Genomic DNA, 23,078 nt, shown 5'->3' on the forward strand with positions numbered 1-23,078 from the left:
TTCCACCAATCAAGACGAAGCGCCCTTCTTTTTAGAGGCAGGACTTTACCCTCTGAACGAAAGTTGGCACATGTCAATCACATGCAGCACTCGGTCGTGATTGGTCCGTCGCTATGAATGAGGTGGGTCTTAACGACACTCGCCGTGTAAGCTACTTGAAATTCCAATGCTAACCAACTTTAGCCAGCTTGCTAACGTGTAACTGAGCGACTGTGAAGAACTACATGTAAAGCGGTATAGCTGGATTTAAATACATAAATGATACACATCTCCAAAAGAGGTATATTGTAAAATTCGTCTTTATGCTTGCTACTGCGCGTGTCTCTGCTACTGCAACCAGGACATGTCCAGTTAGCCAGAACGCAGCACTTGGTGGATAACGAACCCTGGCAGAGCTAGCCAGTCAGCCCGCTTGGACTGGGTCTGCTTTGAGGGATTTGAACAGGTTTCGTCGCTCAGTGGACAGTGAAGCCGGATGCTGTGACTACCATGAGTCCCGCAGGCTGCCCCCATGTCAACGGCTTCAAAGTGGACAACTGGAAGCAGAACCTGAGGGTCATTTATCAGTGTTTCGTGTGGAGTGGTTCAGCTGAGACCAGAAAACGCAAGGTAACGAGTGTTTAGTAGGGACCCTTGATGTACGACCGTGTATGCGTGTGTTTGTGTGCTGAGCTGCCGTCGTGTGCGTAGATAGTTCTCCGCCCTTCCACAACAACAGACGGTGAATGCCAAAGTACCGCTTTCCCCCTCAGCCAAATACTATCCAAGCTCAGAGACTTGTTCTAGTCTCAGTGTGGCGCTTAAATGCCACTCTGAGCACCTCACCACAGCTGCAGTGTCCTCAAACTGATGCAAACTACTAGCATGTCACCCAGTTAACCCCCTCGCCGCTGAACGTTAGCTTAGATCAAAGCTAGAGTCCGCATGATGGATCAGCAAGCTGATGATGTGCATGTGTTTGCACTGGCACTGCGCCTGCTGTGGCTCCACTTCCTCCCACCAGCAGACCGCAGGCCAGTGTTACACGGTGGTGTTTCCTCGCTTATTGGGGCACTGATGGCTCTGAAATCAGCCAAGTACTTCATATCTCTTGCCCTCATAAACCTATGATAACAGATATGCAGCATGGCCATGTTTGTTCAGCATTACAGGATCAACGAGGTTTAACAGGTAAAGCAACAGAATGTGTGTCTTCAGTTACGCTGCAAGAGGAAATATTATTTTTCTTCTCCTTTGTTTATTTTTTTTAATAATCATGCCATTACTTAGACATATAGCATGTTGTGTTTGCATTATCTGTGTGTATACTGCACTGGCTTAAGTCCAGGAGACATGTATACAGAAATAAATGGTGCGTATGCAGATGGTATATGTACTGTATGGTCTCTTCCTGTGCCCCTGGAGGGCCAAAATCCCTTCTTATCATGAAATATGTGGGACACCTCTCCAATCAGACACATGCTTCTTATGGGGAAACTGTTACACCAGGGTTCTGCTCCACCTGTCATGCACTTGTTTTCTTTTTATCCAGCTGGAGAAGTCTGTTGACAGTCATAGATTAGATTTTCCAGTCTAGTTTCAGGTCCAAGACAGTCTTTAATTTGACCCTGAACAATATTTCAACCGCAAAGTTTATCCATACATTATTGTTATTCAGCAAGCATTGGTGTATCCAGGTATTTTGGCTTGCTACTCACACTCTGCACCTACACTGGGTTGCTGCAGGGATGCAACAAAGGGAAAGGACAAGTATTGTGATTCCAGGGCCATTCAAAACAACAATGGCAAACAAATTGCATACATTTTGACAGTCAAGCAGCAACACTTGAAAGTGTTACCTGTGAAAAATACAACTCCTTAATCACCCGCTTGCCACTCTGTCATCCATTACCTCTGGCGTCAGCCTCAGCGCTGTGTACATCAGACAGTCCACTGACCTTCAGATGTAGATTGAATACCGAGTATTGGTTCACCTTTAGAATTCAAAGGCTCAGTTCTTTGACTCACTTCACTGACAATCACACAAGTGTTTTATCTCATCTGAATTGCGCCAACATTGAATTCTATCAGTCTACTGCAGAGTAAAAGCGCATTTTCTCACCGCAATCCTAATGTGATCTTTTTACATTGTAATAAAACATTTAACATTTTATTTTCTGTATATTAAACATAGTCAAAGTTTCAAACAATGAGGTCAGCATATCCTCTGGTAGATCTTGTGTGTCAGAGGCTTCAGGCAGGTTTTTTTTCCCCTACACTTGTCTGTATGATGTCAGTAAGAGCAGATATTCCTAATATGGTCAGGCACACGGCTCTGGTTGTTAGCACAGAAGCTCCGCCCACCTACTCTTCAGCTCATCTGTTTATGAGGCGCAGCCAGTCAAATAACAGTGTGCTTGGGAGCGGGAGGATAGAGAACTAAAACGGATAATTTCAAACAGTGGAAGAACTCAGCAGCTGCACTTAGGCCCAGTAAGATTAAACAAAAAAAAAAAAAGGATTATTTTGAACTGTGAAAAATGCAGACCCATTAGTACAGCACAGGATTGACAATAAGGACCAGGACATAGTCCTTTTTAACAGCCAGTATAGGCTGCTCAAGGGACCATAAAATAAGACCATGTTTTAAAATTGGTGAGTCACTACTAAACGTCAGAGCTTAGCAGATTTAGCAATATTTTCTGTCCTCCTAAGGCTGTCTTCTACTAGCTTGTGCCACTGCAACACAAAGTAGATTTAAAGTGAAAGAGGCCCTCTGAGTATGAAACCCGGAGCTGGTGGCAAAAATAAACAAGGTCAACAAAGTATTTGCCATTACGACAGTGACAGCTGTTGCTTTAAATTTAAGTTCAGCTTCATTTTTTTAGCCCTTTGTTTTGCTTTTTCTGTGTTGAACATTTACTCTTTCCACTAGTTTCAAGGGCACACACTCCAACAACAACCAAATCTTAGTATCAGACATATCAACAAATCAGATTTACCTGGGTGTTTTCAGTGGCACAGCTGATATTTATGCTGCAAGACTAAATGTTGCAAAATAGAGTGATGACTGTAAAACGGGTCCGTTATTTCTTAGTTTGCCTGGGACAAAGGAGGAAATAATTGATTAATCTTCATAAATAAATATCAGTCTGTTGTTTGGGATGGCAGGCTACCACAACTTTTCCCTAAATGAATGAGACAGGTGTCGCTGCATGGGCGCACAGTGTAATAATCTTCTCACTTTACACTTTTCTAACCAGCAACTTTACATCCCATTACCCTTTCCAGTTCTCCCCGCCTACTGGTAGCTCGTCTCTGACATCGCAGCATTTGGAGGAATATGACACAGTTGGAGCTTGGCTGTTCTTCGGGTGTTAGAAGAACCACAAGGCCTCTTAGTACACAGTGTTCTAAACCATAACTACTGTGCAGTGTATATGTGCTCAGGCTCTTACTGACAGTTTGGGATGTAGAGCAGAGAAGATGACACAAATCCTACATGAATACAGCGTCCTTGGGGGACTAGCTAAACAGACGTGCACACTGTAACAATGACAGCCAAAAGAATGAGTGACGAAAGATTGTTGCATATTGATGGGTATTTTCATAATTCATGTGCTGTCCGAGCAGTTTTGCAAGGAGGGGTGTGTGTGTGTGTGTGTGTGACTGGAATAAGAATGTCTTTTTTTTTTTTTTTTTTTGTATCTGTGTCCCACATTTACACTCACAAGAGAAGCATGTTTTTAAATCATGAACAGCAGAGGTGGTACTCAATGAGGAATAAGCCCAGATGAAAAGTTTTTAATCTAGAGGGTTTTAGGCTTTTATTTTGGTAATATGGATCCCAAAAAACACTGCATGAATCAAGCAAATGTGTGACATTTGTCAGAACCCTCATCCGTTTAGTAAGACAAGGTTGGTAACCTATGGTAACAACTATGAAGCTACTGCTTAGCTGTACAGTGTAAACTGAAATGGGTGGGAGGTAACTGTGTGACCTCTCTCTCATCCGTGTGATCACAGTGTGTACTCTGTGGTTTAAATAGATTTCATACACTGTCTACAATGTCTAATAAGTCAACTTCAAATGATGTAAAGTTCTGTACAAACGCTGCCAGTATTTTAAATTTAGTTGCACACTGGGACTGTTGTCAGTCTACACAACTATGTATATTGATCTGGATAGATGTGGATAGAAACGGCACAAAACTCCAAGGCTGCTACTTACTACTTCTTACTTTCTTCCCCATTCTGAAGCTTTGTTCAGCAACTTCAGAGAGACATCTTTAGGCATGTAGAAATGTTCAGAGCGCTGAGTTGCTATCAAGCAAATGGCTAATTAGGTAACGATAACAAGCATTTTAGTTGTGTCTAATAAAGAGGCTTGTGAATGTGTTTCACACATATTGTAACTTTGCTTAAATTGTTCAACTTTTTGATTCAATTCTGTTTTATTCATACAGTGCCAAATTACAGTTACCTGTATTGTAAGGTAAAGCCCCCACAATAATGGAGGGAAAACTCCCAACAATGAGACGACCGCATATCAGCAAGCGCTTGGCAACAGTGGGAAGGAAAAACTGGCTTTTAAACAGGATGAAAGCTCCAGCAGAACCAGGCTCAGGGAGGGGTAGCTGTCTGGTTGGAGGTGACAGGAGATAACGATGGTAAAATAAACTAGAATCGGGCAGCTAGCTTACCTACAGCACTATGAACTATATGATGCCAGATGCCATGAGAATCTCTGCCTTTAGAGATGTTAGTGTTTACTCCTTTTTTCTTTTTGCGAAGCCACTCTAGTTGTTTCTTCTGATCTTTATGCAAAGCTAAGCTAACCTGATTATAGAGGAGGAACACAATAGTTTTGAGTTTTGTGAAGAAAAAGGTTTATTTCCTATAATGTGAAAATTTCATTTAAATAAAATCTACATGCAGTTTTAACTTCTCTTCATATTGGTTGTATTGTTTTATTTATTTATTTTTTACTTCTGTTGACATTGATAATTTAGGGTTTTAGACTTCTTGGTCATACACGTCAGGTAAAGACGGCATCATTTGCTACAATCCGTACATCTTCTAAATTGGGCACCAAACTGTACTGTCACTCTGCCTTTCCATTTTATGTATATTAGCTTACCAGTCTAGATCTCTAAGGTAGAGTTTCTATAAAATGCCACTGATATCAACCTGTCTCATGATTCCAGCTCTAATTTTCTTCTACATTTCCTCCTCTTGTCTTTGTGTCTGATGCTCTCCCATATATCATTCTCTACCCGCTTTCCTTTCTTTCCTGTCTTTGCTTATTTTCCCTGCACTCCTCTTCTTAGGCATTGCTCATTTCTTCCCACCTCCTTATATTCATGCTAGCTCATTGGCATGCCAGCTTGTCATCTGCATGCTTTTGAACTGTTGCTATCTACCCTCCATCCACAGTCACGCCGCCCTTCTTTTCTTCTTTCCATGACTGCCGAAAATAACGAATAAGAAACACAATTCATATTTAAGAGGTGCATTTTAGGCTTAGGTGAATTTTATCCTGATTCTGTACTTTAAGCCATATCGCATTAAAAAGCAGAATGCATCATGCTTTGTAGCTACATTAATGCCTTGTAGGTTTTTGAGCAGTGTTTGAGAAATGTTCCATTTACTTAATAGAAAACACAGAGTAGATGGGAAAAATAGCTTTTGACATCCAGAAGTGTAAACTGATGTGTTCACTGCAGCTGCTTAGAAATGCCAGGCTTGACGTCATGTACAGTAGATGACCTTGGCACGATGACGTGGTGCATTTAAATGAGCTCTTAAAGACTTTTCGTTGTTTTGTCTTAGATAAAGTCTTACAGTGATGCTGCTCACACTACTTGGTGTTCAGTTTTTCTGTTTGCAATGACCAGGCAGTCTTAGGCCCTTAGCTGAGAGACTAGTTGACGACCCCACTAGGGAAAAGTGGTTGCTGGAGGTTGCAAGGTAAATTGGTTGCAAAGCATTGTACAGTGCTGCACCAAAAATTTCTTTGTGATTGCCTTTTTGCCACTCGCAGATTCCCACAGTTGTCCATAGCTTGCATGGAAAATGCTGACTTGTTTACAAACACTCACCAAGTGCTTGCTGAGTCGTAATGAAACTATGAAAAGTGTAAAAATGGAGAAAAGTCAGCCATTAAGATGCCTCTGTTTCGGTATTGCATCACCCTCTTTCAAGTTTCACTCTCTCTGTGGTTAGTTAGCAGGATTTTGCAGTTTACAATTAGACCTCTCTCATGGATACTATGCAAATCTGCTTGTGGGAATGGTTTTGGATGGTTTTGTTTGTTTGTATCCATTGTTTGAGCTACAGAGGCTGAAGCATATTCATGTTTCTATGTTCTTTCTGATGTGTTCAAGTGGCAACGGGTGGACTCCAGGAAATTCAAGGTCTGTCTCGTAGTGCAGCGTAAAGCAAAAAATGTGAATGCTTTTGTAAATAAGAGATTTCAGGTTTTGATCTGAGCACATCTGTAACAAACAAATATATAAACACATGCTTTTATTTTGTCACTGAAATTTTCAACATGCGGTGCGCTAAAAGCAAAATTGCCATAGTTACGGGAAATCTGCATTGTAACCTACGGCATAACTGCAAACCCATCTGAACCCTACGCCGTAACCCGGCATGCACTTCACGAAAAATGTAGCTACACGGGTTGGCGCAGCCCACAAGTATTGTGATTGGCCAGTTCAGCTCCATCAAGTTTTTGAAGTTTTAGAAAGTAACAATCATCATCTCAGGACAATGAATAATCATCATAGCAGCAACATAAGGAGTCACAAATGTAACAAATTCTTGGAGGGAGATTGCAGAAACTGTCAGACTGGATGTGAGGGAAGGCACAGAGGAGTAATATGTTTACACCCGTAAACAACTGACCACCACAAAGAGTGGAGACCCAGGTGGGGGAAAAGTCCCAGCAATTCATTTTTTTTCTATCAGCATGTAAAACACAGGGACTCATCCACAAGATGATTAACATGTAACACACATAAATGAGATCGGCCACTTACGTAGGTTATGTCATGGGTTCTACAAAGATTCATCCTTGAAGCTGTTTCAATTTTTATGATTTGTGTGGAGTACAAGTTTGAGAAGATTCATACAATCGTTTCATCTCTCTCTCTCTATTTCTGTCTCCCTCTCTCCCTGCTGTTCCTCCTCCCGCCCACCACCCCTCCCCCGTCTCTTTCAGGCCAAGTCATGTATCTGCCACATGTGCGGCGCCCACCTCAACAGACTCCACTCCTGCCTCTACTGCGTCTTCTTCGCCTGCTTTGCCAAAAAACACATCCACGAACATGCCAAGAGCAAAAGGCATAACCTAGGTATGACACACACAAACTCACGGTCCCATACTAAGCTTCCTCATTGTAACAAACATGGACGATATGCACACCCCAGCACAACACCATCGGGGCTAATTATACAGCCAGCGGCTAATGGAGGTATAGGCTAGTGCCACTGCATTGTAAACACCATGCATTTGTGTGTTTGAGACTATATTTATAAGCAGCTTTGGCCTTCTTATATTACTTATATTAATGCTTTTATTTCAGCTGTGACGCATCTGTGGTTTTTGTGAGGCATTCGGAGCCACAGGGGTGTGAGCTGTTACGCAAGCGAGTGCAACATAAATGCAATACTGCCTAAAAGACTTCATCTCAAGGGGCTTTGGAAAGTCACCTGTGTATTTTGGCCTCAGGCAGCCTATTAGAGGGAAAGCATGCAGTATTGAACTTGCTAATGAATGGGCACTGAGGTCTGTCTTGGTGGCTGATTTAAAATTAAGCACATTTCCATTTTATTGGGTACACCTCCCTGCTCTCCAAAGCCTCTCTCAAAATCCCTGCAATCATTCAGCGGTGTGGGTATTTATAAGCAAGAACAATGAGATCTCTCTCAGCCTTGTTGTAGACAGGATTAATATTGCAGGTCAGTGAAGGTAACACAAAATATCACGAGCCATTGTTTTCAGTGATAATCTGTATATTTTTCTCCTTTTAAAATGACTGAGCAGGCTTTTATTTTGAGGAGCCAAAGCAAGCGCGCTGTATTTCTCACCACAGCTCGCACGGAGGCTGCTTAGTTGGCCTGGGCACACACAGTAAGAAAACGGGAAATTGTTGTATTTCAGTTCAATGAGTTATATATTTACAGGAAACAGACGCGATCTGGACAGCTCCAGATCTGAAGAAAGACGTGGGTGTTTGGTGAACAGTTGGTTGTTTTCGCCCAGTGCTTCGACTCCCACTGGGGAACACAGCCTGTGATAATCAAAACATTGCTCAAAAATTTAGCAATTTGGTCAATGATATTGCCCAAACTGTCAATATCAATATATTGAGAAAGCTGCTGGTAGTACCTGAACTCATATACTCAGATAGTATAAACAGCTGCTAAAGAATTCTGCTGTGTGCAGAAATCGCTGCTATTCACATCTAATTGGGTGAAAAATAAAAAGAAACACCACTGAGTACACTATCCTTCCTCCCTGAACTATGTGTCTTGCAGCAGGCCTGAGACTTTCTGTGAAAGTTTGATATGTTCTGAAACTCCCATTGGTGCTTGAGTTAAGTGGCGATTGGGGCCCTGTTCCAGAAATCAGATTTAACAAACTCTGAGTTCCAGAAAGGATGATCAGAGTTTGTTTAGTCACTCAGAGTAATGAAAGAACGGCATCGTCGATGGAGCTCTGATACCAAGAGTCACCATGGCAATGGGTAACTAACGATCAGAGCCTTCATTTAAACCCAGTGGACTGAGGAATATCACGCGAGCGCCGACTGTGACATTTATCTAAAAATGATAATAAGAAAGGGGAAAACGTGCCTTCCCCAGTTAAATAATAAACCCCAAGTTATTAAACCCAGAAACATTTACACCACATGTTACTGATTCAGTCTATTTCTACGTTGATTCTTCACCAGCTCTCTGACACTCACAAACTCGCAGACTCCCACGAGGGTCCGTCATCTGTTAGAACAAGTGCATGAAGGCTAGACGTCATGTTGAGCCTTTTTTGTGCACCATAACCCTGCACACAGGGTTCATAGCATTGTGATGCTGTTTACTGGGTTACACAGGGGTGTAATATAACTTATTCAGGACTCATGTATTTGAATTTGGGCTTAATGAAGTTGTTTCTAAAGCAAATGACAAATGAGAAGTTTGAGTGATCAGAAGTGATTCTGTACTCTATGGAAGTAGTGATCTCAGCTAGTGACAAGTACATGCTCCATAAAAACATCACAAAAGACTGAAACACAGTGCATTATGTACACATTCACACTGAGCATGCTAGCACTGGACCTGGTGTTAGCAGTGTACTATTAAAGCTGAGGGAGTGTAACTTTCATCGCAGGTGTGCAGATTTTTTTGTAAGTTGTGTCATCATGAGTATTGAACAGTTGTGTTGCACAAGGAAGGTTGGTGTTTTTTCAAATGGTTACTTGACTAGCACAGCAGTGCAACCACATCATCGGGATCATAGTTCCTGAATATCCTTAACAAGTCTTAAAAAGCACTGGGTGCTGTCATCTAAAAAGACGCTATTCATTGTTATGAAAATGTCTTTGATCATTTTATCAAGAGTGTTAAAATGAGCTTGGAAAGCAGCGTAATGTCTGCTGTCATTGTTCATGTTAGAATCAGGATAATTGCTGACATCCATCCTTTTTATTCTGCTTATCCAACTCATGCAAATTCCACAGAGAGAGACCTCAGTAACCAGTGGATTCAAACCCAAGACCTTCACTGTGCTGCCCATAATTGTTAACATCAGTTCAAAACAACAGAAAATAACTGCTCATATCTAGTTTTGTAGCTAGATGCTCACAGCAGACATGCTGCCTACTAGGTGGTAGATTAGCAGATTTGGATGCTAACAATCCACATTTGTTTAAATGGCTCAACCAATACCAAATAGTTTGGCTAAGAAAAGTCTTAAAACATAACCTGCCTCAAGCTGTAGGATCCAAGATGCCTCCTGCTAGTTTTACTGGTTAAATAATGTTTTTTCTAGACTGGAAATCCATCTTGATCTGCTGCTCTCTGACACTTACACAGTTGACATCAATTAATCGTCTCACTCCAGCAAAAATAGGCTGTGCTAAATGACAAAACTATGGAGGAGCACAAAGCTTTGAGACTCGGGATTATTGTGTTGCTAGAGTCGATCACACAGACATTTGTACAACCTTTTTATTGCCTTTGATATTACCGAAAGCATTAAAAATGGGGCAACATTTAATTACACTGTAAACGGCGTATTATCTGCACCAAAAGGCATCATCCTGTTAGTGTGAAAGCGGCGACGCCAGCTCGACACCCAGTGTCTTTCATTTTTTATTCTCCACATAATGGAATTACGGCTGTTTTGAGCTGCAAGTGGAGTGCGTTACACTGCAGCGTTGTGCAGGAGAGCGCCGCCGTAGCAGAGGCACCGAGGGTGTCGCTGACAAAAGGCTGGATTTGGCAGATGTTGGAGAATCTGTGCTCTGGTTTTTATCAAGCCTGCTTTGCTTTATCACTTGGCTCAGGAAGACCCCCTGCGGGGGGGGGGGGGGGGGGGGGGTGTGTGTGTGTGTGTGTGTGAGTGACGCTCTCAGCAGGCTGATGAGGAGGTAATTAAGTCGTTTTTAATACACCCTGTGGAATTAGCCTCCATTAAACCCGGCCCCTCCTCCTCACCCTCCTTCTTTCTGTTCCACCTCCTGTTTTGCCTTTGCATCTCTTTCATCTGCTCATTTTACGGACGTCCACCGTTCTCTTTGCCTCCTCATGTCGGACTCCTCCCGCTCTCTCACCACTGTCCTCTTCTCTTTCTGCCCTCTTCTTGTTCCCATGGTTACCCGATGACCCTTTCGATATTCCGAATTGTTCAAGGATTTCATTTAATTTCACTTGGCACCGTTACAACCCCACCCCCCCTTCAGTCTGTCAAATTTTCTTCCTTCACTTTCATATTTGCCTTTGCTTTTCCTCACCTCCCTCCATTCTTTCCTCTGTACCTGCAGAAGATGACAGCCAAGAGAGAGGCCGTCAGGCAGGTTGTTATGGCAACAGCAAACAGGTTGCCGCAGGGTACAGAGCAGGTGAGGAGAGAGAGGTAAGACGGAGTGGAAGCACTGTTTTGGGCCGTGAGTGAGCATTTAAGTGAGTCTGCGATGGTGGGAAATTACCCAGAAAGGCGGCGTCCTCACCTTTTGACTTCCCATTGCTCTCTCTATCGTTTCTGGCTGCTGTGAACATATGGCTGATCTGTCAGCAGATGAACCCTGCTGCCTGCCGTCGCAGCGTGACATAAATAGAATAAAACTGAGAGGTGAAGCAGTTAGCCTTTTACACAGTTTGCAGCAACACGCAACCCTTTACAGTCTCGTGAGTGTCCCTGCATTTGAATAAAATGCCGTCTTCTTCTTTTCTTTGTGTCTGTCCAGCTATCGACCTGCTGTACGGGGGAATTTACTGCTTTATGTGCCAAGACTACATTTACGACAAAGAGATGGAACAGATCGCCAAAGAGGAACAAAGGAAGGCCTGGAAGATGCAAGGTACAGCAACTTTAAACAACGCACCAAGTGACTTTGACCTCAGTGGGACATTTCTACACCAGAGCTCACCAAGCAATGGCACTTCTGTGCTCAATCACTGCATTTTGAGATGGCAGCACATATGCAATATTAAAATCCACACTGCGCTGCAAATTCTTTAAACTCCTGGTCTTCATTATCCAGCTTATTAACCTGATTAGATATAAATTAGCATTTTGCAGTTAAAAGTTTTTATAGAGTTCAGTTTTGATGTGCTAATATTCATATGAATGATAATGCTGTATTGCAACATTGTTTCTAATCCTCTGTAAATGTGGATTTTTATAGAGCAGCCGCAGTGGGTTCATGCATATGTAGCAGTGGTCAAATGTGTTTATGGCAGCCCTCTAAGCTTGAACAGAAAGATTCAAGTCTTCAACCTTTAACGGCAAGTGTATTTTGTGAGTGTTTGAGAATTAATCAGTGTGATTTTTATTTATTTTCCCCCCCGAAAAACCCAAATAGACAACACAAAAATGCAGAAAGTAGCAAAAATGATAGAAATTTTAACTGATATATGCAAATGCATATTTAATGTCTTTCTTTCTCATTTGTAAGAAGCTTCAGTAACCACGCCAGTTTCAAAATTATTATTTCATGGTTCAGGCTACACAGGTTTGTGTGTCCGTGTAAATGTGTTCCAGGTATCGGGGAAAAGTACTCGACGTGGGAGCCGACGAAGAGGGAGCTGGAGCTGCTGCGTCACAACCCCAAAAGAAGGAGGATCACCTCCAACTGTACAATTGGTTAGTCTCTCTCTCTCTCTCTCTCTCACACACGCACATTGACATCACATCAAAGATGAAGCAACACCATCATCCATCATGTTTTCACACGTACTCTGCAGCCCGGATCTTGTGAGAATGTCTGACACACTTTGGACATCAGCCGCTCTTTAACCTGCCAGCTTCTTACTGCAAAGCCTGTGTGATGGCAGCTGGCCCGTGTGCTAATTGCAGAGCTAACTTTCTGCTTTACCCATTCCTTTAATAATATGAAAAGCTACCAGTCACAGGCACAGGGTGATGCAGAGAGGAGATATTATTTGTTGTAGTGATGATGAATATTGGAGTGAGGCAGTGGTGGGACCTTCAGTATGTCGGAGTGAGGAGAGCTGGCATACGTTTAACACCTTGCAGCAGCCTGCAGGGACGTGCTCCAGCGCCAGCAACATCCCTGGCTCTGTCTAAGACGAGGGGAATTACAGGGCTGGCTGCTCATCCATGAAAAACACTACAGCCTTCTTTCTTTTCTGCTTCCTGTCTTTCCTTCCACCTTTTCTCCTTCCTCCTCCTTTCTCTCTCTCTCTCCCACCTCTTTTGTTTTTTTTAATATATGTGGTTGGTTCTGCTTTAATCAGGCAATGGTTTCCCCTGTATGCAGTCCACTAGTGCCTTAGAGACATTTGTGTGTGTGTGTGTGTGTGTGTGTGTGTGTGTGTGTGTCTATAACAGCATTGCAGCCTAGCTGCCACACTGCAGCAGCCACGAAGCCTCTTTTTCTGTTTATCCTGTCCACACACTTTTGTTTCCTTGAACTGCGTTTATGTCTGTTTTCCTTTGCTGTCCCTCTTCCACCTGCAGGCCTGCGCGGGCTGATAAATCTGGGCAACACGTGTTTTATGAACTGCATCGTCCAGGCGCTGACACACACCCCACTGCTGCGAGACTTCTTCCTCTCGGACCGGCACAAATGCGAGATGCAGAGCAACTCCTGCTTGGTGTGCGAGATGTCGCAACTGTTCCAGGAGGTACTGCGTCTTTGATTTTATTTTAGTAGTTTAGAGAGGACAAGGCGATGATTCAGAAAGTGTCATTTGAAAACACAAACTCCTCCCACCCCCTTACCGCAGTTCTACTCAGGCCACCGCTCACCTCACATCCCGTTCCGCCTCCTCCACCTCGTGTGGACCCACGCCCGTCACCTGGCTGGCTACGAGCAGCAGGATGCCCACGAGTTCCTCATCGCAGCGCTGGACGTCCTGCACAGACACTGCAAAGGTCAGACGCACAGAGACGATATCATAAACAAGCTGAGACGACCATCAAAGCTGAGACATGTGACTTTCAGTCAGACATGTTTGACACGGAGAGTTAAGAGGCTGAAAACACATGAGAGGCAGTATTGATTCTTTTGGATCTCTTGTCAGTTTATAAGCACAGTGGGGATTTGTGAAGTTACACAGTAAGGCTTTTAGTGACAGTGTGCTTTAATGTTTTTGGTGTGTGTGTGTGTGCGTGTGCGTGTGTGTGTGTGTGTGTGTGTGCGTGTGTGTGTGTTTTCTTTGTGTCCCTACAGATGACAATGGGAAGAAGGCAAACAACCCGAACCACTGTAACTGCATCATTGACCAAATCTTCACAGGGGGCCTGCAGTCTGACGTCACCTGTCAAGCCTGCCAGTAAGTGTGTGTGTGTCTGTGAGAATGTAAGTTTGTGTGCAGGGAAAAAAACAACTTAAAACTCTACTGATGCCTCACTAGAGTCTGTATAAAGAGATTAAAGTGTACAGTTCCATCATGAAGACACAAAACAGCCACCAAACAGGCCTCACTTGTCTGCATGAGAATGTCTAATGGCCTGCCTCGAGGTGACCCTCCTCCCCCTCCCTCCCTAATGCCTCCGTTCTCCTCTATCATTCACATACTGCACCATCAATCACACACTTGGTGAACTGCTACACTGCAGCAACAGGAACAGCCTTTCATGGCATGTAAAGTTGATCTCTAGCTCCACCTGGTGGTTTGTGGAGGCTGTTGAAGCTCTGAGTGGACTAGCCCGCCTTTTTTATTTATTTATTTTTTAAACTGATCTGTTATGTGATTAGCTCCTATTTCCATATAAGAGATATTTTCACACACTGGGGCATTTTTGCCTTTATTTGGCGTGGCTGAAGTGACGAGTAGACGGGAGAGAGCAGGGGACACGCTGCAGAGGCCACGGGTCAGACTTGAACCCAGGCAGCGGCATTTCTGGGTCACTGCACTAAGTGTAGCAGTTTGTTTGTTACTGTCAGAAGAAGTTTTAAGCTTATTGTCAAGTCATGCTTAGCTGAGGAACACAGCTGGTGCCTCTCCAGTGGAAAAAAGAAATCAGCAGTAAATACAGTGAGCCACAATTTTGTGATTCCATCCATCCATTTTCTTCCACTTATCTGGGGCCGGGTCACAGAGGCAGCTGCCTGAGCAGAGAATGCCTAACCTCCCTGCAGCTTATCCAGGAGAACACCTGGGTTTTTCCAGGTGGGCTGGTGTAGTTGTAATCACTCCTGGGTCTGCCCTGTGTCCCCTGTAGTGCATGCCCAGGACACCTCACCCAGGAGGCATCCTTGCAAGATGTCTAAACCACCTTAACTGGCTCCTTTAGATGTTGTAAGTGGCAGTTCTACTCCAGACATCTCCAGTCTGTCTGTCAGTCTCCTGCTTCCCTCTCCCCATTACTCGTGAACAAGACCTTGAGATACCTAATCGCCTCCGCATGGGGCGCAACTTACCCCTGACCCGGAGTGGCCACGAGATCCTTTTCCAGCTTAGGACTATGGCCTCAGACTTGAAGTTGCTGATTCTCATTCCCACTGCTTCCCACTCCAGTGTGAGCTGGCCATCACCTGACCAAGTCAACAGGACCACATCTGAAAAGATCAGAGATGAGATCCTGCAGCCACTAAAGTGGAAGCCTTTTGCCATTTTAAATCCATCCCTATAAAATTTGACTAACTAAAAGATGCTGTAGAGGAATGCGGTCCTCTTTTTCTTTTTGTGGCAGCTCTGGAGAAAGTCAGAAATTTCTGCTTTGACCAACCATAACCAGACTGTTGCCAGTCAGCGACACTATTCAGAGCTTTCATCTTCATGGTGAGGAAGACTGCTGGATTAGGCTAGAGTGCAGTGGAGGTCCTGGGTGTAGCAGTCATTTTAAACAGCCATCAAATTTGATTAAAGCTCATGTCAGAACCAGTGACATGGCTTTGAAAGAGCCCTTGTTCTGATGACACTGGCGGCTTTGTGGAGATTCATGGCACCAGGAAGTGGAATTATTAGAGCAAAGAGATGGAGCTAAATTTGACAGAAAGCCGGCGCTGCAGTGATACATCTTGTAATTGTGCTATGGCCCTTGGCTTAACAAGAACACTATGCATTACAGAGAACGTAGGCAGAACAATAGATGATTTAGTGGAGCTGTTAGAGAGATAACGGGGGTGCAGTTTGGAAAATGGATATTAACTGAGCAGTGTTTGTGTTTGTGTTGCAGCTCTGAGCAACAAACTGCTGCGTTATAATCCAGCTGTTCCAAATGACTGAAGATACAAACACAGTCACAAATATACCACGAACCAGTAGGATCTGCTTTATGTCCTTAAGAATGAACACACAGTGTTACCAATTAATGTTCAGCTGCAAAAAACTGATAAATAGACCACCAGTGGAATTCTTTGGCTTTCATTTGTTTGAATGTTGCTTTATTTTTATCTTAAATTCACCTCCTTTCAACACAGTGGTGTACTTTTTCCAGTCAACTGTTTTTTTTTTAAACTGCATATTTACACATAAATAGTGTTCATGTGAGTTAAAGCCTTTTTTAAAATTCATAACCCTTTTCTCTGTGTGATGTCAGTAAGAACAGATAACCTTAATATGGTTGTCAGTAACAGTGGCTCCGCCCACCTGCTGTTTGCACCTCCTGTATTTTTGCAAGAAAATAAATGATCCTTTAAAGCAAACTGTGAAAAAAATGAGTTGACATGAAGTGATAATGAGCTTGTGCTGATGTTTCTAATAAAGAAGGGGAAGAAAGTGAGATTCTGGGTTCATCCCGTTCTCATAGCTGGTCATAAAATGACTCAGAGGTAAAATGGTTCTGTTTTACCATTTCTGGATCATTGTACATTGGGTATGATAATGATTATTTTGAGCTGTGACTTCTCAAGAGTAACACTTGACCGTGTCACGTGACATCCTGGCATCTGTTTGGTTCCCAGTGGTGTTTCAACAACTATAGACCCATTTTGGGACATCAGCCTGGACCTGCCAGGCTCTTCCACACCATTCTGGCCCCTCAGCCCCGGAGGAGATGGATCAGCACTTAACGGAGAGAGTCACACCACTGGAGCCACAGCACTGACGGACTGTCTGCGCAGGTAACTCGCATATGAAGAATAGATCAGAGAGACATGATCTGAAACGTCAGGATTGAGCTGTAGTCATCAGCATTAAAAGATAAACAGGTGGGGAGTTTTTGTCTGTTTTGTGGTTGTAAAATGAAAAGAATAATTTCAGCGTTTTAATCAGAACAATCCTACATGCTCTGCAAACTCAGAGACCCACCCTTTAGCCTCATCCCAGAATCATCATGAGCGTCACATAAAACTGTTCCTACCCTTCCTGACAGGGGAAGCAGCAGCACAAGTCCCTGGTACCAAATCTCACCCTCTGTTGTCCAGGTTCACCAGACCAGAACACCTCGGGAGCAGCGCAAAGATCAAGTGCAGCGGCTGCCATAGTTACCAGGAGTCAACCAAGCAACTGACGATGAAGAAGCTGCCCATCGTGGCGTGCTTTCACCTCAAAGTAAGAGAGGTTACATTTGACGGCTAATGAAGGGGGATATTTATTACCTGTTCTAACTCGTGGATATGTGCGTGTGCTCGCAGAGGTTTGAGCATTCGGCCAAACTGCGGCGGAAGATCACTACTTATGTCTCCTTTCCTCTGGAGCTGGACATGACCCCGTTCATGGCCTCTAGGTGAGCACAATCTAAAAGAAGGGTGGAAGCTGTCAAAGAAAACCCAGTAAGGTGCATAAAAACTAGAAGCTGCTGTGTGCATGCTAGGCCTCAATCACAGTAACAACTGTGTTTATATGGACTTGTGTGCGTCCAGTGTCTTTTCTTTTTTTAAAAATAGATTTTTGGTCATAAACTGATTTTTGGCATTAATGAGCACAACCGTAAAGACTGATCATTGCAGCAGAGTCTGGATGACGCCTGCATTTCCTAACTCATCAGTCAGCTGGAAAAATATGGTGGCCGTGTTTTATTTCAGAGTACATTACTATGTGCTCATATCTAAATATGTTTACATCCTTACTGTGCAAACGTGTATGTGTACTGTATATAACACTCAAAAAAATGAAAAGAACACTTTGAAAACACATCAGATCTCATTGTGGGGGAAAAAATCATGCTCGATATCTGTACTGGTGTGTGTGCTGGGAACTAAAGGATACCACATCACTTGATGGAAATGAAAATTATCAACCTACAATGGGGTGAATTCAAAGAAACCCCCAAAATCAGGAGGAACCCAGGACCCACTGTACCAGGGTAGGGTCTGAGAGTGGATCCAAGGATTTCATCCTGATACCTAATATCAGGGTGTCTTTGCCTAGTCTTTAGAGATCTGTGAGTCCTTTCATGGATGTCCCTCCCCAGACACCACAGATCCATCACCAAACCGTTACAGGCAGCATAATGTTCTCCATGGCTTCTCCATACTCTTTCACGTCTGTAACGTGTTCAGAGGGAACCTGCTCTCATCTGTGAAAAGCACAGAGCATCAGTGGTGGACCTGCCAGTTTTGGTATTATGAGGCAAATGCCAGTCAGGATCCACAGTGCCAGGCAGTCGGGAACTCAGGCCACCTTCATGAAGTCTGTTTGGTCAGAGACATTCACACCAGTGTCCTGCTGGAGCTCTGGCAGGTGCTCATCCTGTTCCTCCTTCCACAAAAGGAGCAGATACCGGACTTGCTAATGGGTTAAGGACCTTCTACAGCAGTTTCCCAACCACTGTGTGCCATTAGAAATGATCAGGTGTGCCGTGGAAGATTATCTGGTTCCACCTGATTAGTAGTCTCAGCGGCTTGAGTAACGAGCAGAACGATTACATTCTCTTCTATTCTCTTCCACTTCGTACTCTAAGTTGCCAACTGCCAGTAAAATAGAAGAAGTTACATAATAGTCATGCTGACCTCTGTCCTGGAGAAAACTTTTTTGACATTAGACAAAAATGTGAAATATGTGCCGTGGTTCCAAAAGGTTGGGAAACGCTGCTCTACAGCACTGTCGAGCTCTCCTACAGTAACTGCCTGCTTCCTGGAATCTCCTCCATGCTCCTGAGACTGTGCCGGAAGACACCGCAAACCTTCTGGCAACAGCACATATTGATGTTTAAATACCTGTGCAACCTGTTTAGGGTCCAGGTATCGCCTCGTGCTCTCAATAGTGACACTGATCCGAGCCAAAACTAGTGGGGGGAAAAAACAAGCCAGAAAAAATGTGAGAGGCCTGTAGAACTATTTTTGTTTTGGGGACTCAAGTGGATCTTTCATTAATTTTATTAACAACAAAGCAGCTGACACTGAATAACAATGTCCTCTGCTACTTAACTGACCAGATATTTCACTGGCTTGATGCTATAATCTGATCGAAAAGTGTTCTTTTCATTTCTTTGAGCAGTCACAGTCGCTTTTGCAGTGAATGTTAATTTGTGTAATACATCCGAGGAAACTATTCTGCTTGAAAGAACAACAGTTGGTATGTCGTTACTGAGTCTCTGCCGCGTGTTTCAGTAAAGAAAGCCGGATGAATGGGCAGTACCAGCAGACCGTGGATCCCTTCAACAACGACAACAAGTAAGCAAAGCGACACGTTTGCAGCATCGATTCCACAATAATCCAAAAGGACCAAACGTATATTCTCATCCTTCTGTCACCTGACACAGTGAGCCTCGTGGAAACACACCTGACAGGTGCAGCAGGGCTTCATGAAGCGCATGTTTATAGAAATGTGCTGTTTTTAATCATCACAAACTGTCTGCTTGACTGCTTCTTCTTGTCACTGGTCTCACAGCTACATTCATTTCACTGGGTAGAATCCACTACCTCATTTGTTTGCATGGAAATTAGCCCAACAAAGTAGGAATTATGAATTTGCAAAACTACCTGTCATAACAGCTAAGCTGATTATCTGTTAGCTTCCAGTGTCTGGAAAAGCCATTTACAATGCTGCAGTATAATAACAGTCCTTGTACAAAAACATGGTGAACTGGGAACAATAACTTTTAGTGATCCAGGCACAACATACTGAATCAATAATTGTATAATGTCCCAGTACACAGGAAGAGCATTACCTCCAGTGAATGATCAAAATATTGGGATAGTCGAGGAAAATTGGTAATGTGGTAATCAGCAGCTACAGAACGACACGCTGATGCTGCTGCTGTCCTAAAAAACACCACAGGCAGGCTTCAGCTTTCTCCCAGCCAGTTATAAGTGAAACCTGAATTTTTTTTGAACAACAGGAAAAGGAAGCTTGATGAATATTGAGAGCACATTTCTAATCACGTGAGAGCGAGATGAATTTGTTTGTGCAGTCACTGTTGTAGTCCTGGCTAAACTCACAAAACAGCTGAAGAAAATGGTGTGTAGGAAGGAATAATAATAATAATAAATTTTATTTATGAGCGCCTTTCAAGTCACCCAAGGACACTTTACAATAGGATAAAACACTTAGTAAAACAATGGCAGAATAAGAACAATAAAATAAAAGCACAAGATAAAATAAACAAACAGTGGATTCACAGTGAATATGCAGATTTGAACAGATGAGTTTTGAGTTGGGATTTAAACTGGGGGAGAGAACCAATATTTCTTATTTCAGGGGGCAGAGAGTTCCACAGCCTGGGAGCAGAGCAGGAAGTCATTATGAACGGAGTAAAAGCCAAACTGCAGCTTGTTCTGCTCTCTTCCTGTCGCAGGTACAGCTTGTTTGCAGTGGTGAACCACCAGGGGACACTAGAGAGCGGTCATTACACCACTTTCATCCGACAGCACAAGGACCAGTGGTTCAAATGTGACGATGCAATTATCACCAAGGCTAGCATCAAGGATGTCCTGGATAGTGAAGGGTGAGAACGTCAAAGAGCTTGAGACACATTTTTGCTTTTGTGTTTCTGCTGCTGACTGACCTCGTGGTGCTTTCATCTCCTCAGGTACCTTCTGTTTTACCACAAACAGTTCCTGGAGTACGAATAAGTCCCTGCATCAGCACGGCCTGCAGGATGAGCTGAGGGACGACGCAAGGATTTGTTTGTAACAGAGTGATGAGAAAGGCAAAGAAACACGTTGTCATTGGCAAGTCCCACCCTTACTACACACCAGTCTAGTTACTCTGTGTGACATGCAAGAAGGACACTGTCTGCTGTGCAGGAGAAATCCAACAAATCTGACTGGATGGGCCCTAAAGGAACTTTATGTACTTGAATTCAGGGGATGAAGAAGAAAGCAGCAAGTCCGTGTACAAGTCTGCTAAAGAAAAAAAAGAAGAAGAAAAGAAAAGGAGTGCAGAGTCCTTCTACATTTTTGTTCTCTTATCAGACACAAATGCAAGAGAAGCTTCACTTGATCACAAATGCTGTCCTTCACCAATGTCTTGCTACATGCTTCTTGCACAGCTGCATATGTAGGGGAAGAAGCAGAGCAACAGCTTTACACAGAGCTACAAGGCTCTGTTGTGATATTGTTCTTTCCCCCTCTCTTCAAGGCAATCTTCCGGACACAAGCGCACTTGTCTAACACAGCTACGCTCCTCCAAAAGACCAAATATTTCAAGGGTGGAAGTTGTCTTCGTATGCTTTTTTTTTTTTTCCAGAGTGCAGCTACTGGGGAAGGGAAAAAAGACGTTAATCATAGTATTGTGTCTGAAGTTTATTCCATTTTTATTACTTGCGAGCTTGTAGTTATCGCTCAGAAACCATTTTCCCTGCGAAGGACATGAAGGATCTGTTATTTTCTGCCTGTCTCCTCGTCAAAAATGGGGAAATAGACAACACAGTAAATATATTTTTATACATACTGCAATTTAAAAACATTTGTTTGCAGTTTTGCGTTCTCCCTGGACTCTCACGTTGTTCATCTGCGTTACATTGTGCTGTCAATCTCATATATATCATTTTTTTTTGTACACATGACTTTCATGACACTGCTGCTATAGGCTGCTTCTTTTTTTTGTTTTTGATTTCAGTCGTGTTCTCCACATTAATGGAACATTGTAATGATGCTGTTTCAGGTAAATGGCAAAAGAAAGAAAGTAAACAAAAAAGGAGGAGAGTCTGTACAGTGGGTCACAGGCTCAGTCCTGCAGTGTTAACTGTCGGCCGCATGTTGCTCTAATTCAGTGTGTTTATATGTGTGTGAATGTGTGCACGTGAATATGCTCGAGAAAGAGGAGGATTAAAAAAAGAAGCAAAAGAAATCCATTAAAAAAACCTCAGCTTAGGTGCGTTTATATAAAATGTGTTATTGAGTGTAAAGAGACAAAAAAAGAGCGCGTATGTGTCCTGTTTGTATGCACGTGTGTCGTGCGCGTGCGTATGTAGCGTATGTTCATGTACTGAATCAGTACTTGCATTTAGCATGCCGTCTGAGCTGGGTATCACAGTTTGATAGGATTTTTTTTTTTTGTTCCACATGTTGATGACGTGTGTAAAAGTATATATGTACAGTTTGTATGTAGAAACAAAATGGTGAAACCTCAAAGTTGATTTGTTCTTCTATATTGCTGGATCCAGCCACGGGGTCATAATCAGAAAAAAAAAAAAAAATTAAATATCTTGAGCCAGTCAGTCATTCCACAAAAACACATGTAACTGCTGCAAGAACTGGACACAGTGATGGAAAGACACTCAAATAAAGAAGAATCTATATCTGTAAAATCTTTGTGTGTTGCTTTTTGTCACTAATTATGTAAGATTATATTTATGTTTATTTTATTGTTTGTGTTGCTATATTTTAATGTTATATTGCTGATTGAAGGGTTTGAAAACTACTGTAAAAGATTCATGGTGACAACTAACATCAGCCCAAACACCTCATGCCAACTGTCAAGCAAGCAAGCACGGTGCTGGAGTGGCCATGCTTTTGGCTAGCTTTGCAACCACAGGACCCTACTGTGCATTCACTGAGTCAACTGTAAGTTTAAACGTTAGCTCGTCCAAATTGGGTCATGCAACACGGAAGTGACAGAATGGCTGAAAAAGTTAAGAATCAAGGTGTTGCAATGGTATCAAGAAGGCGATAAAATTGTCTAATAAATGTTAATAGAAAACCAACAAAATATTTTCTTTTGGAGAAAGAAAGCAAATTATATAACTGACAAGTAAAAAAAACAAAACAAACACATCTTTAAATCAATGAAATTACAAATACTTTTTCCAGCTCTCATTGTTTTAATGTTTCTAAATTAAATCAGAGCGTTCTCATTCCCGACGCGTAACATACCATCGATTTGTCACGGCTCGAGGCGTGTCATAGTAACGGGAAAGGTACCCTTCCGCATCCTTATGAAACACTCCAGATTCTTAATTGAAGCGAATGCACTTCCCTTTTTATTCGCTTCGTGGCTTTCTATTGCAGTCCTAACCTAACCTTAACCATAACCTTACATTTATAGGTTCATTCCAACCTGCTCTCATGCCTCAG

The 23,078-nt window shown here is 42.9% G+C and overlaps 1 protein-coding gene across 3 annotated transcripts; it reads left to right on the plus strand.

Moving 5' to 3' along the window:
- The first annotated feature begins 37 nt into the window (after positions 1 to 37).
- Positions 38 to 21,852, plus strand: usp22 (ubiquitin specific peptidase 22). 3 transcript variants are annotated; one of them, XM_085465563.1, is made up of 14 exons: positions 38 to 122; positions 341 to 609; positions 7,205 to 7,337; positions 11,451 to 11,564; positions 12,248 to 12,349; positions 13,187 to 13,353; positions 13,456 to 13,603; positions 13,902 to 14,004; positions 16,581 to 16,739; positions 17,043 to 17,169; positions 17,253 to 17,344; positions 19,170 to 19,232; positions 20,357 to 20,506; positions 20,591 to 21,852. In XM_085465563.1, the coding sequence occupies exons 2-14, from the start codon at positions 490 to 492 to the stop codon at positions 20,631 to 20,633; spliced, it is 1,521 nt and encodes a 506-aa protein (XP_085321689.1). In that variant the 5' UTR covers positions 38 to 122; positions 341 to 489; the 3' UTR covers positions 20,634 to 21,852. The 3 variants fall into 3 exon arrangements, with proteins under 3 accessions (XP_085321689.1, XP_085321688.1, XP_085321690.1); XM_085465562.1 differs by lacking the exon at positions 38 to 122 and having other exon boundaries at positions 129 to 609; XM_085465564.1 differs by lacking the exons at positions 38 to 122; positions 341 to 609; positions 7,205 to 7,337 and adding an exon at positions 11,053 to 11,335.
- The last annotated feature ends 1,226 nt before the right edge of the window (positions 21,853 to 23,078 follow it).

The sequence above is a fragment of the Copadichromis virginalis genome, linkage group LG8 (genome assembly GCF_057382275.1).
Source record: "Copadichromis virginalis isolate Kocher_CV1m ecotype Utaka linkage group LG8, C_Virginalis_male_GT1.1, whole genome shotgun sequence".
In the NCBI taxonomy this organism is placed as follows: domain Eukaryota; kingdom Metazoa; phylum Chordata; class Actinopteri; order Cichliformes; family Cichlidae; genus Copadichromis; species Copadichromis virginalis.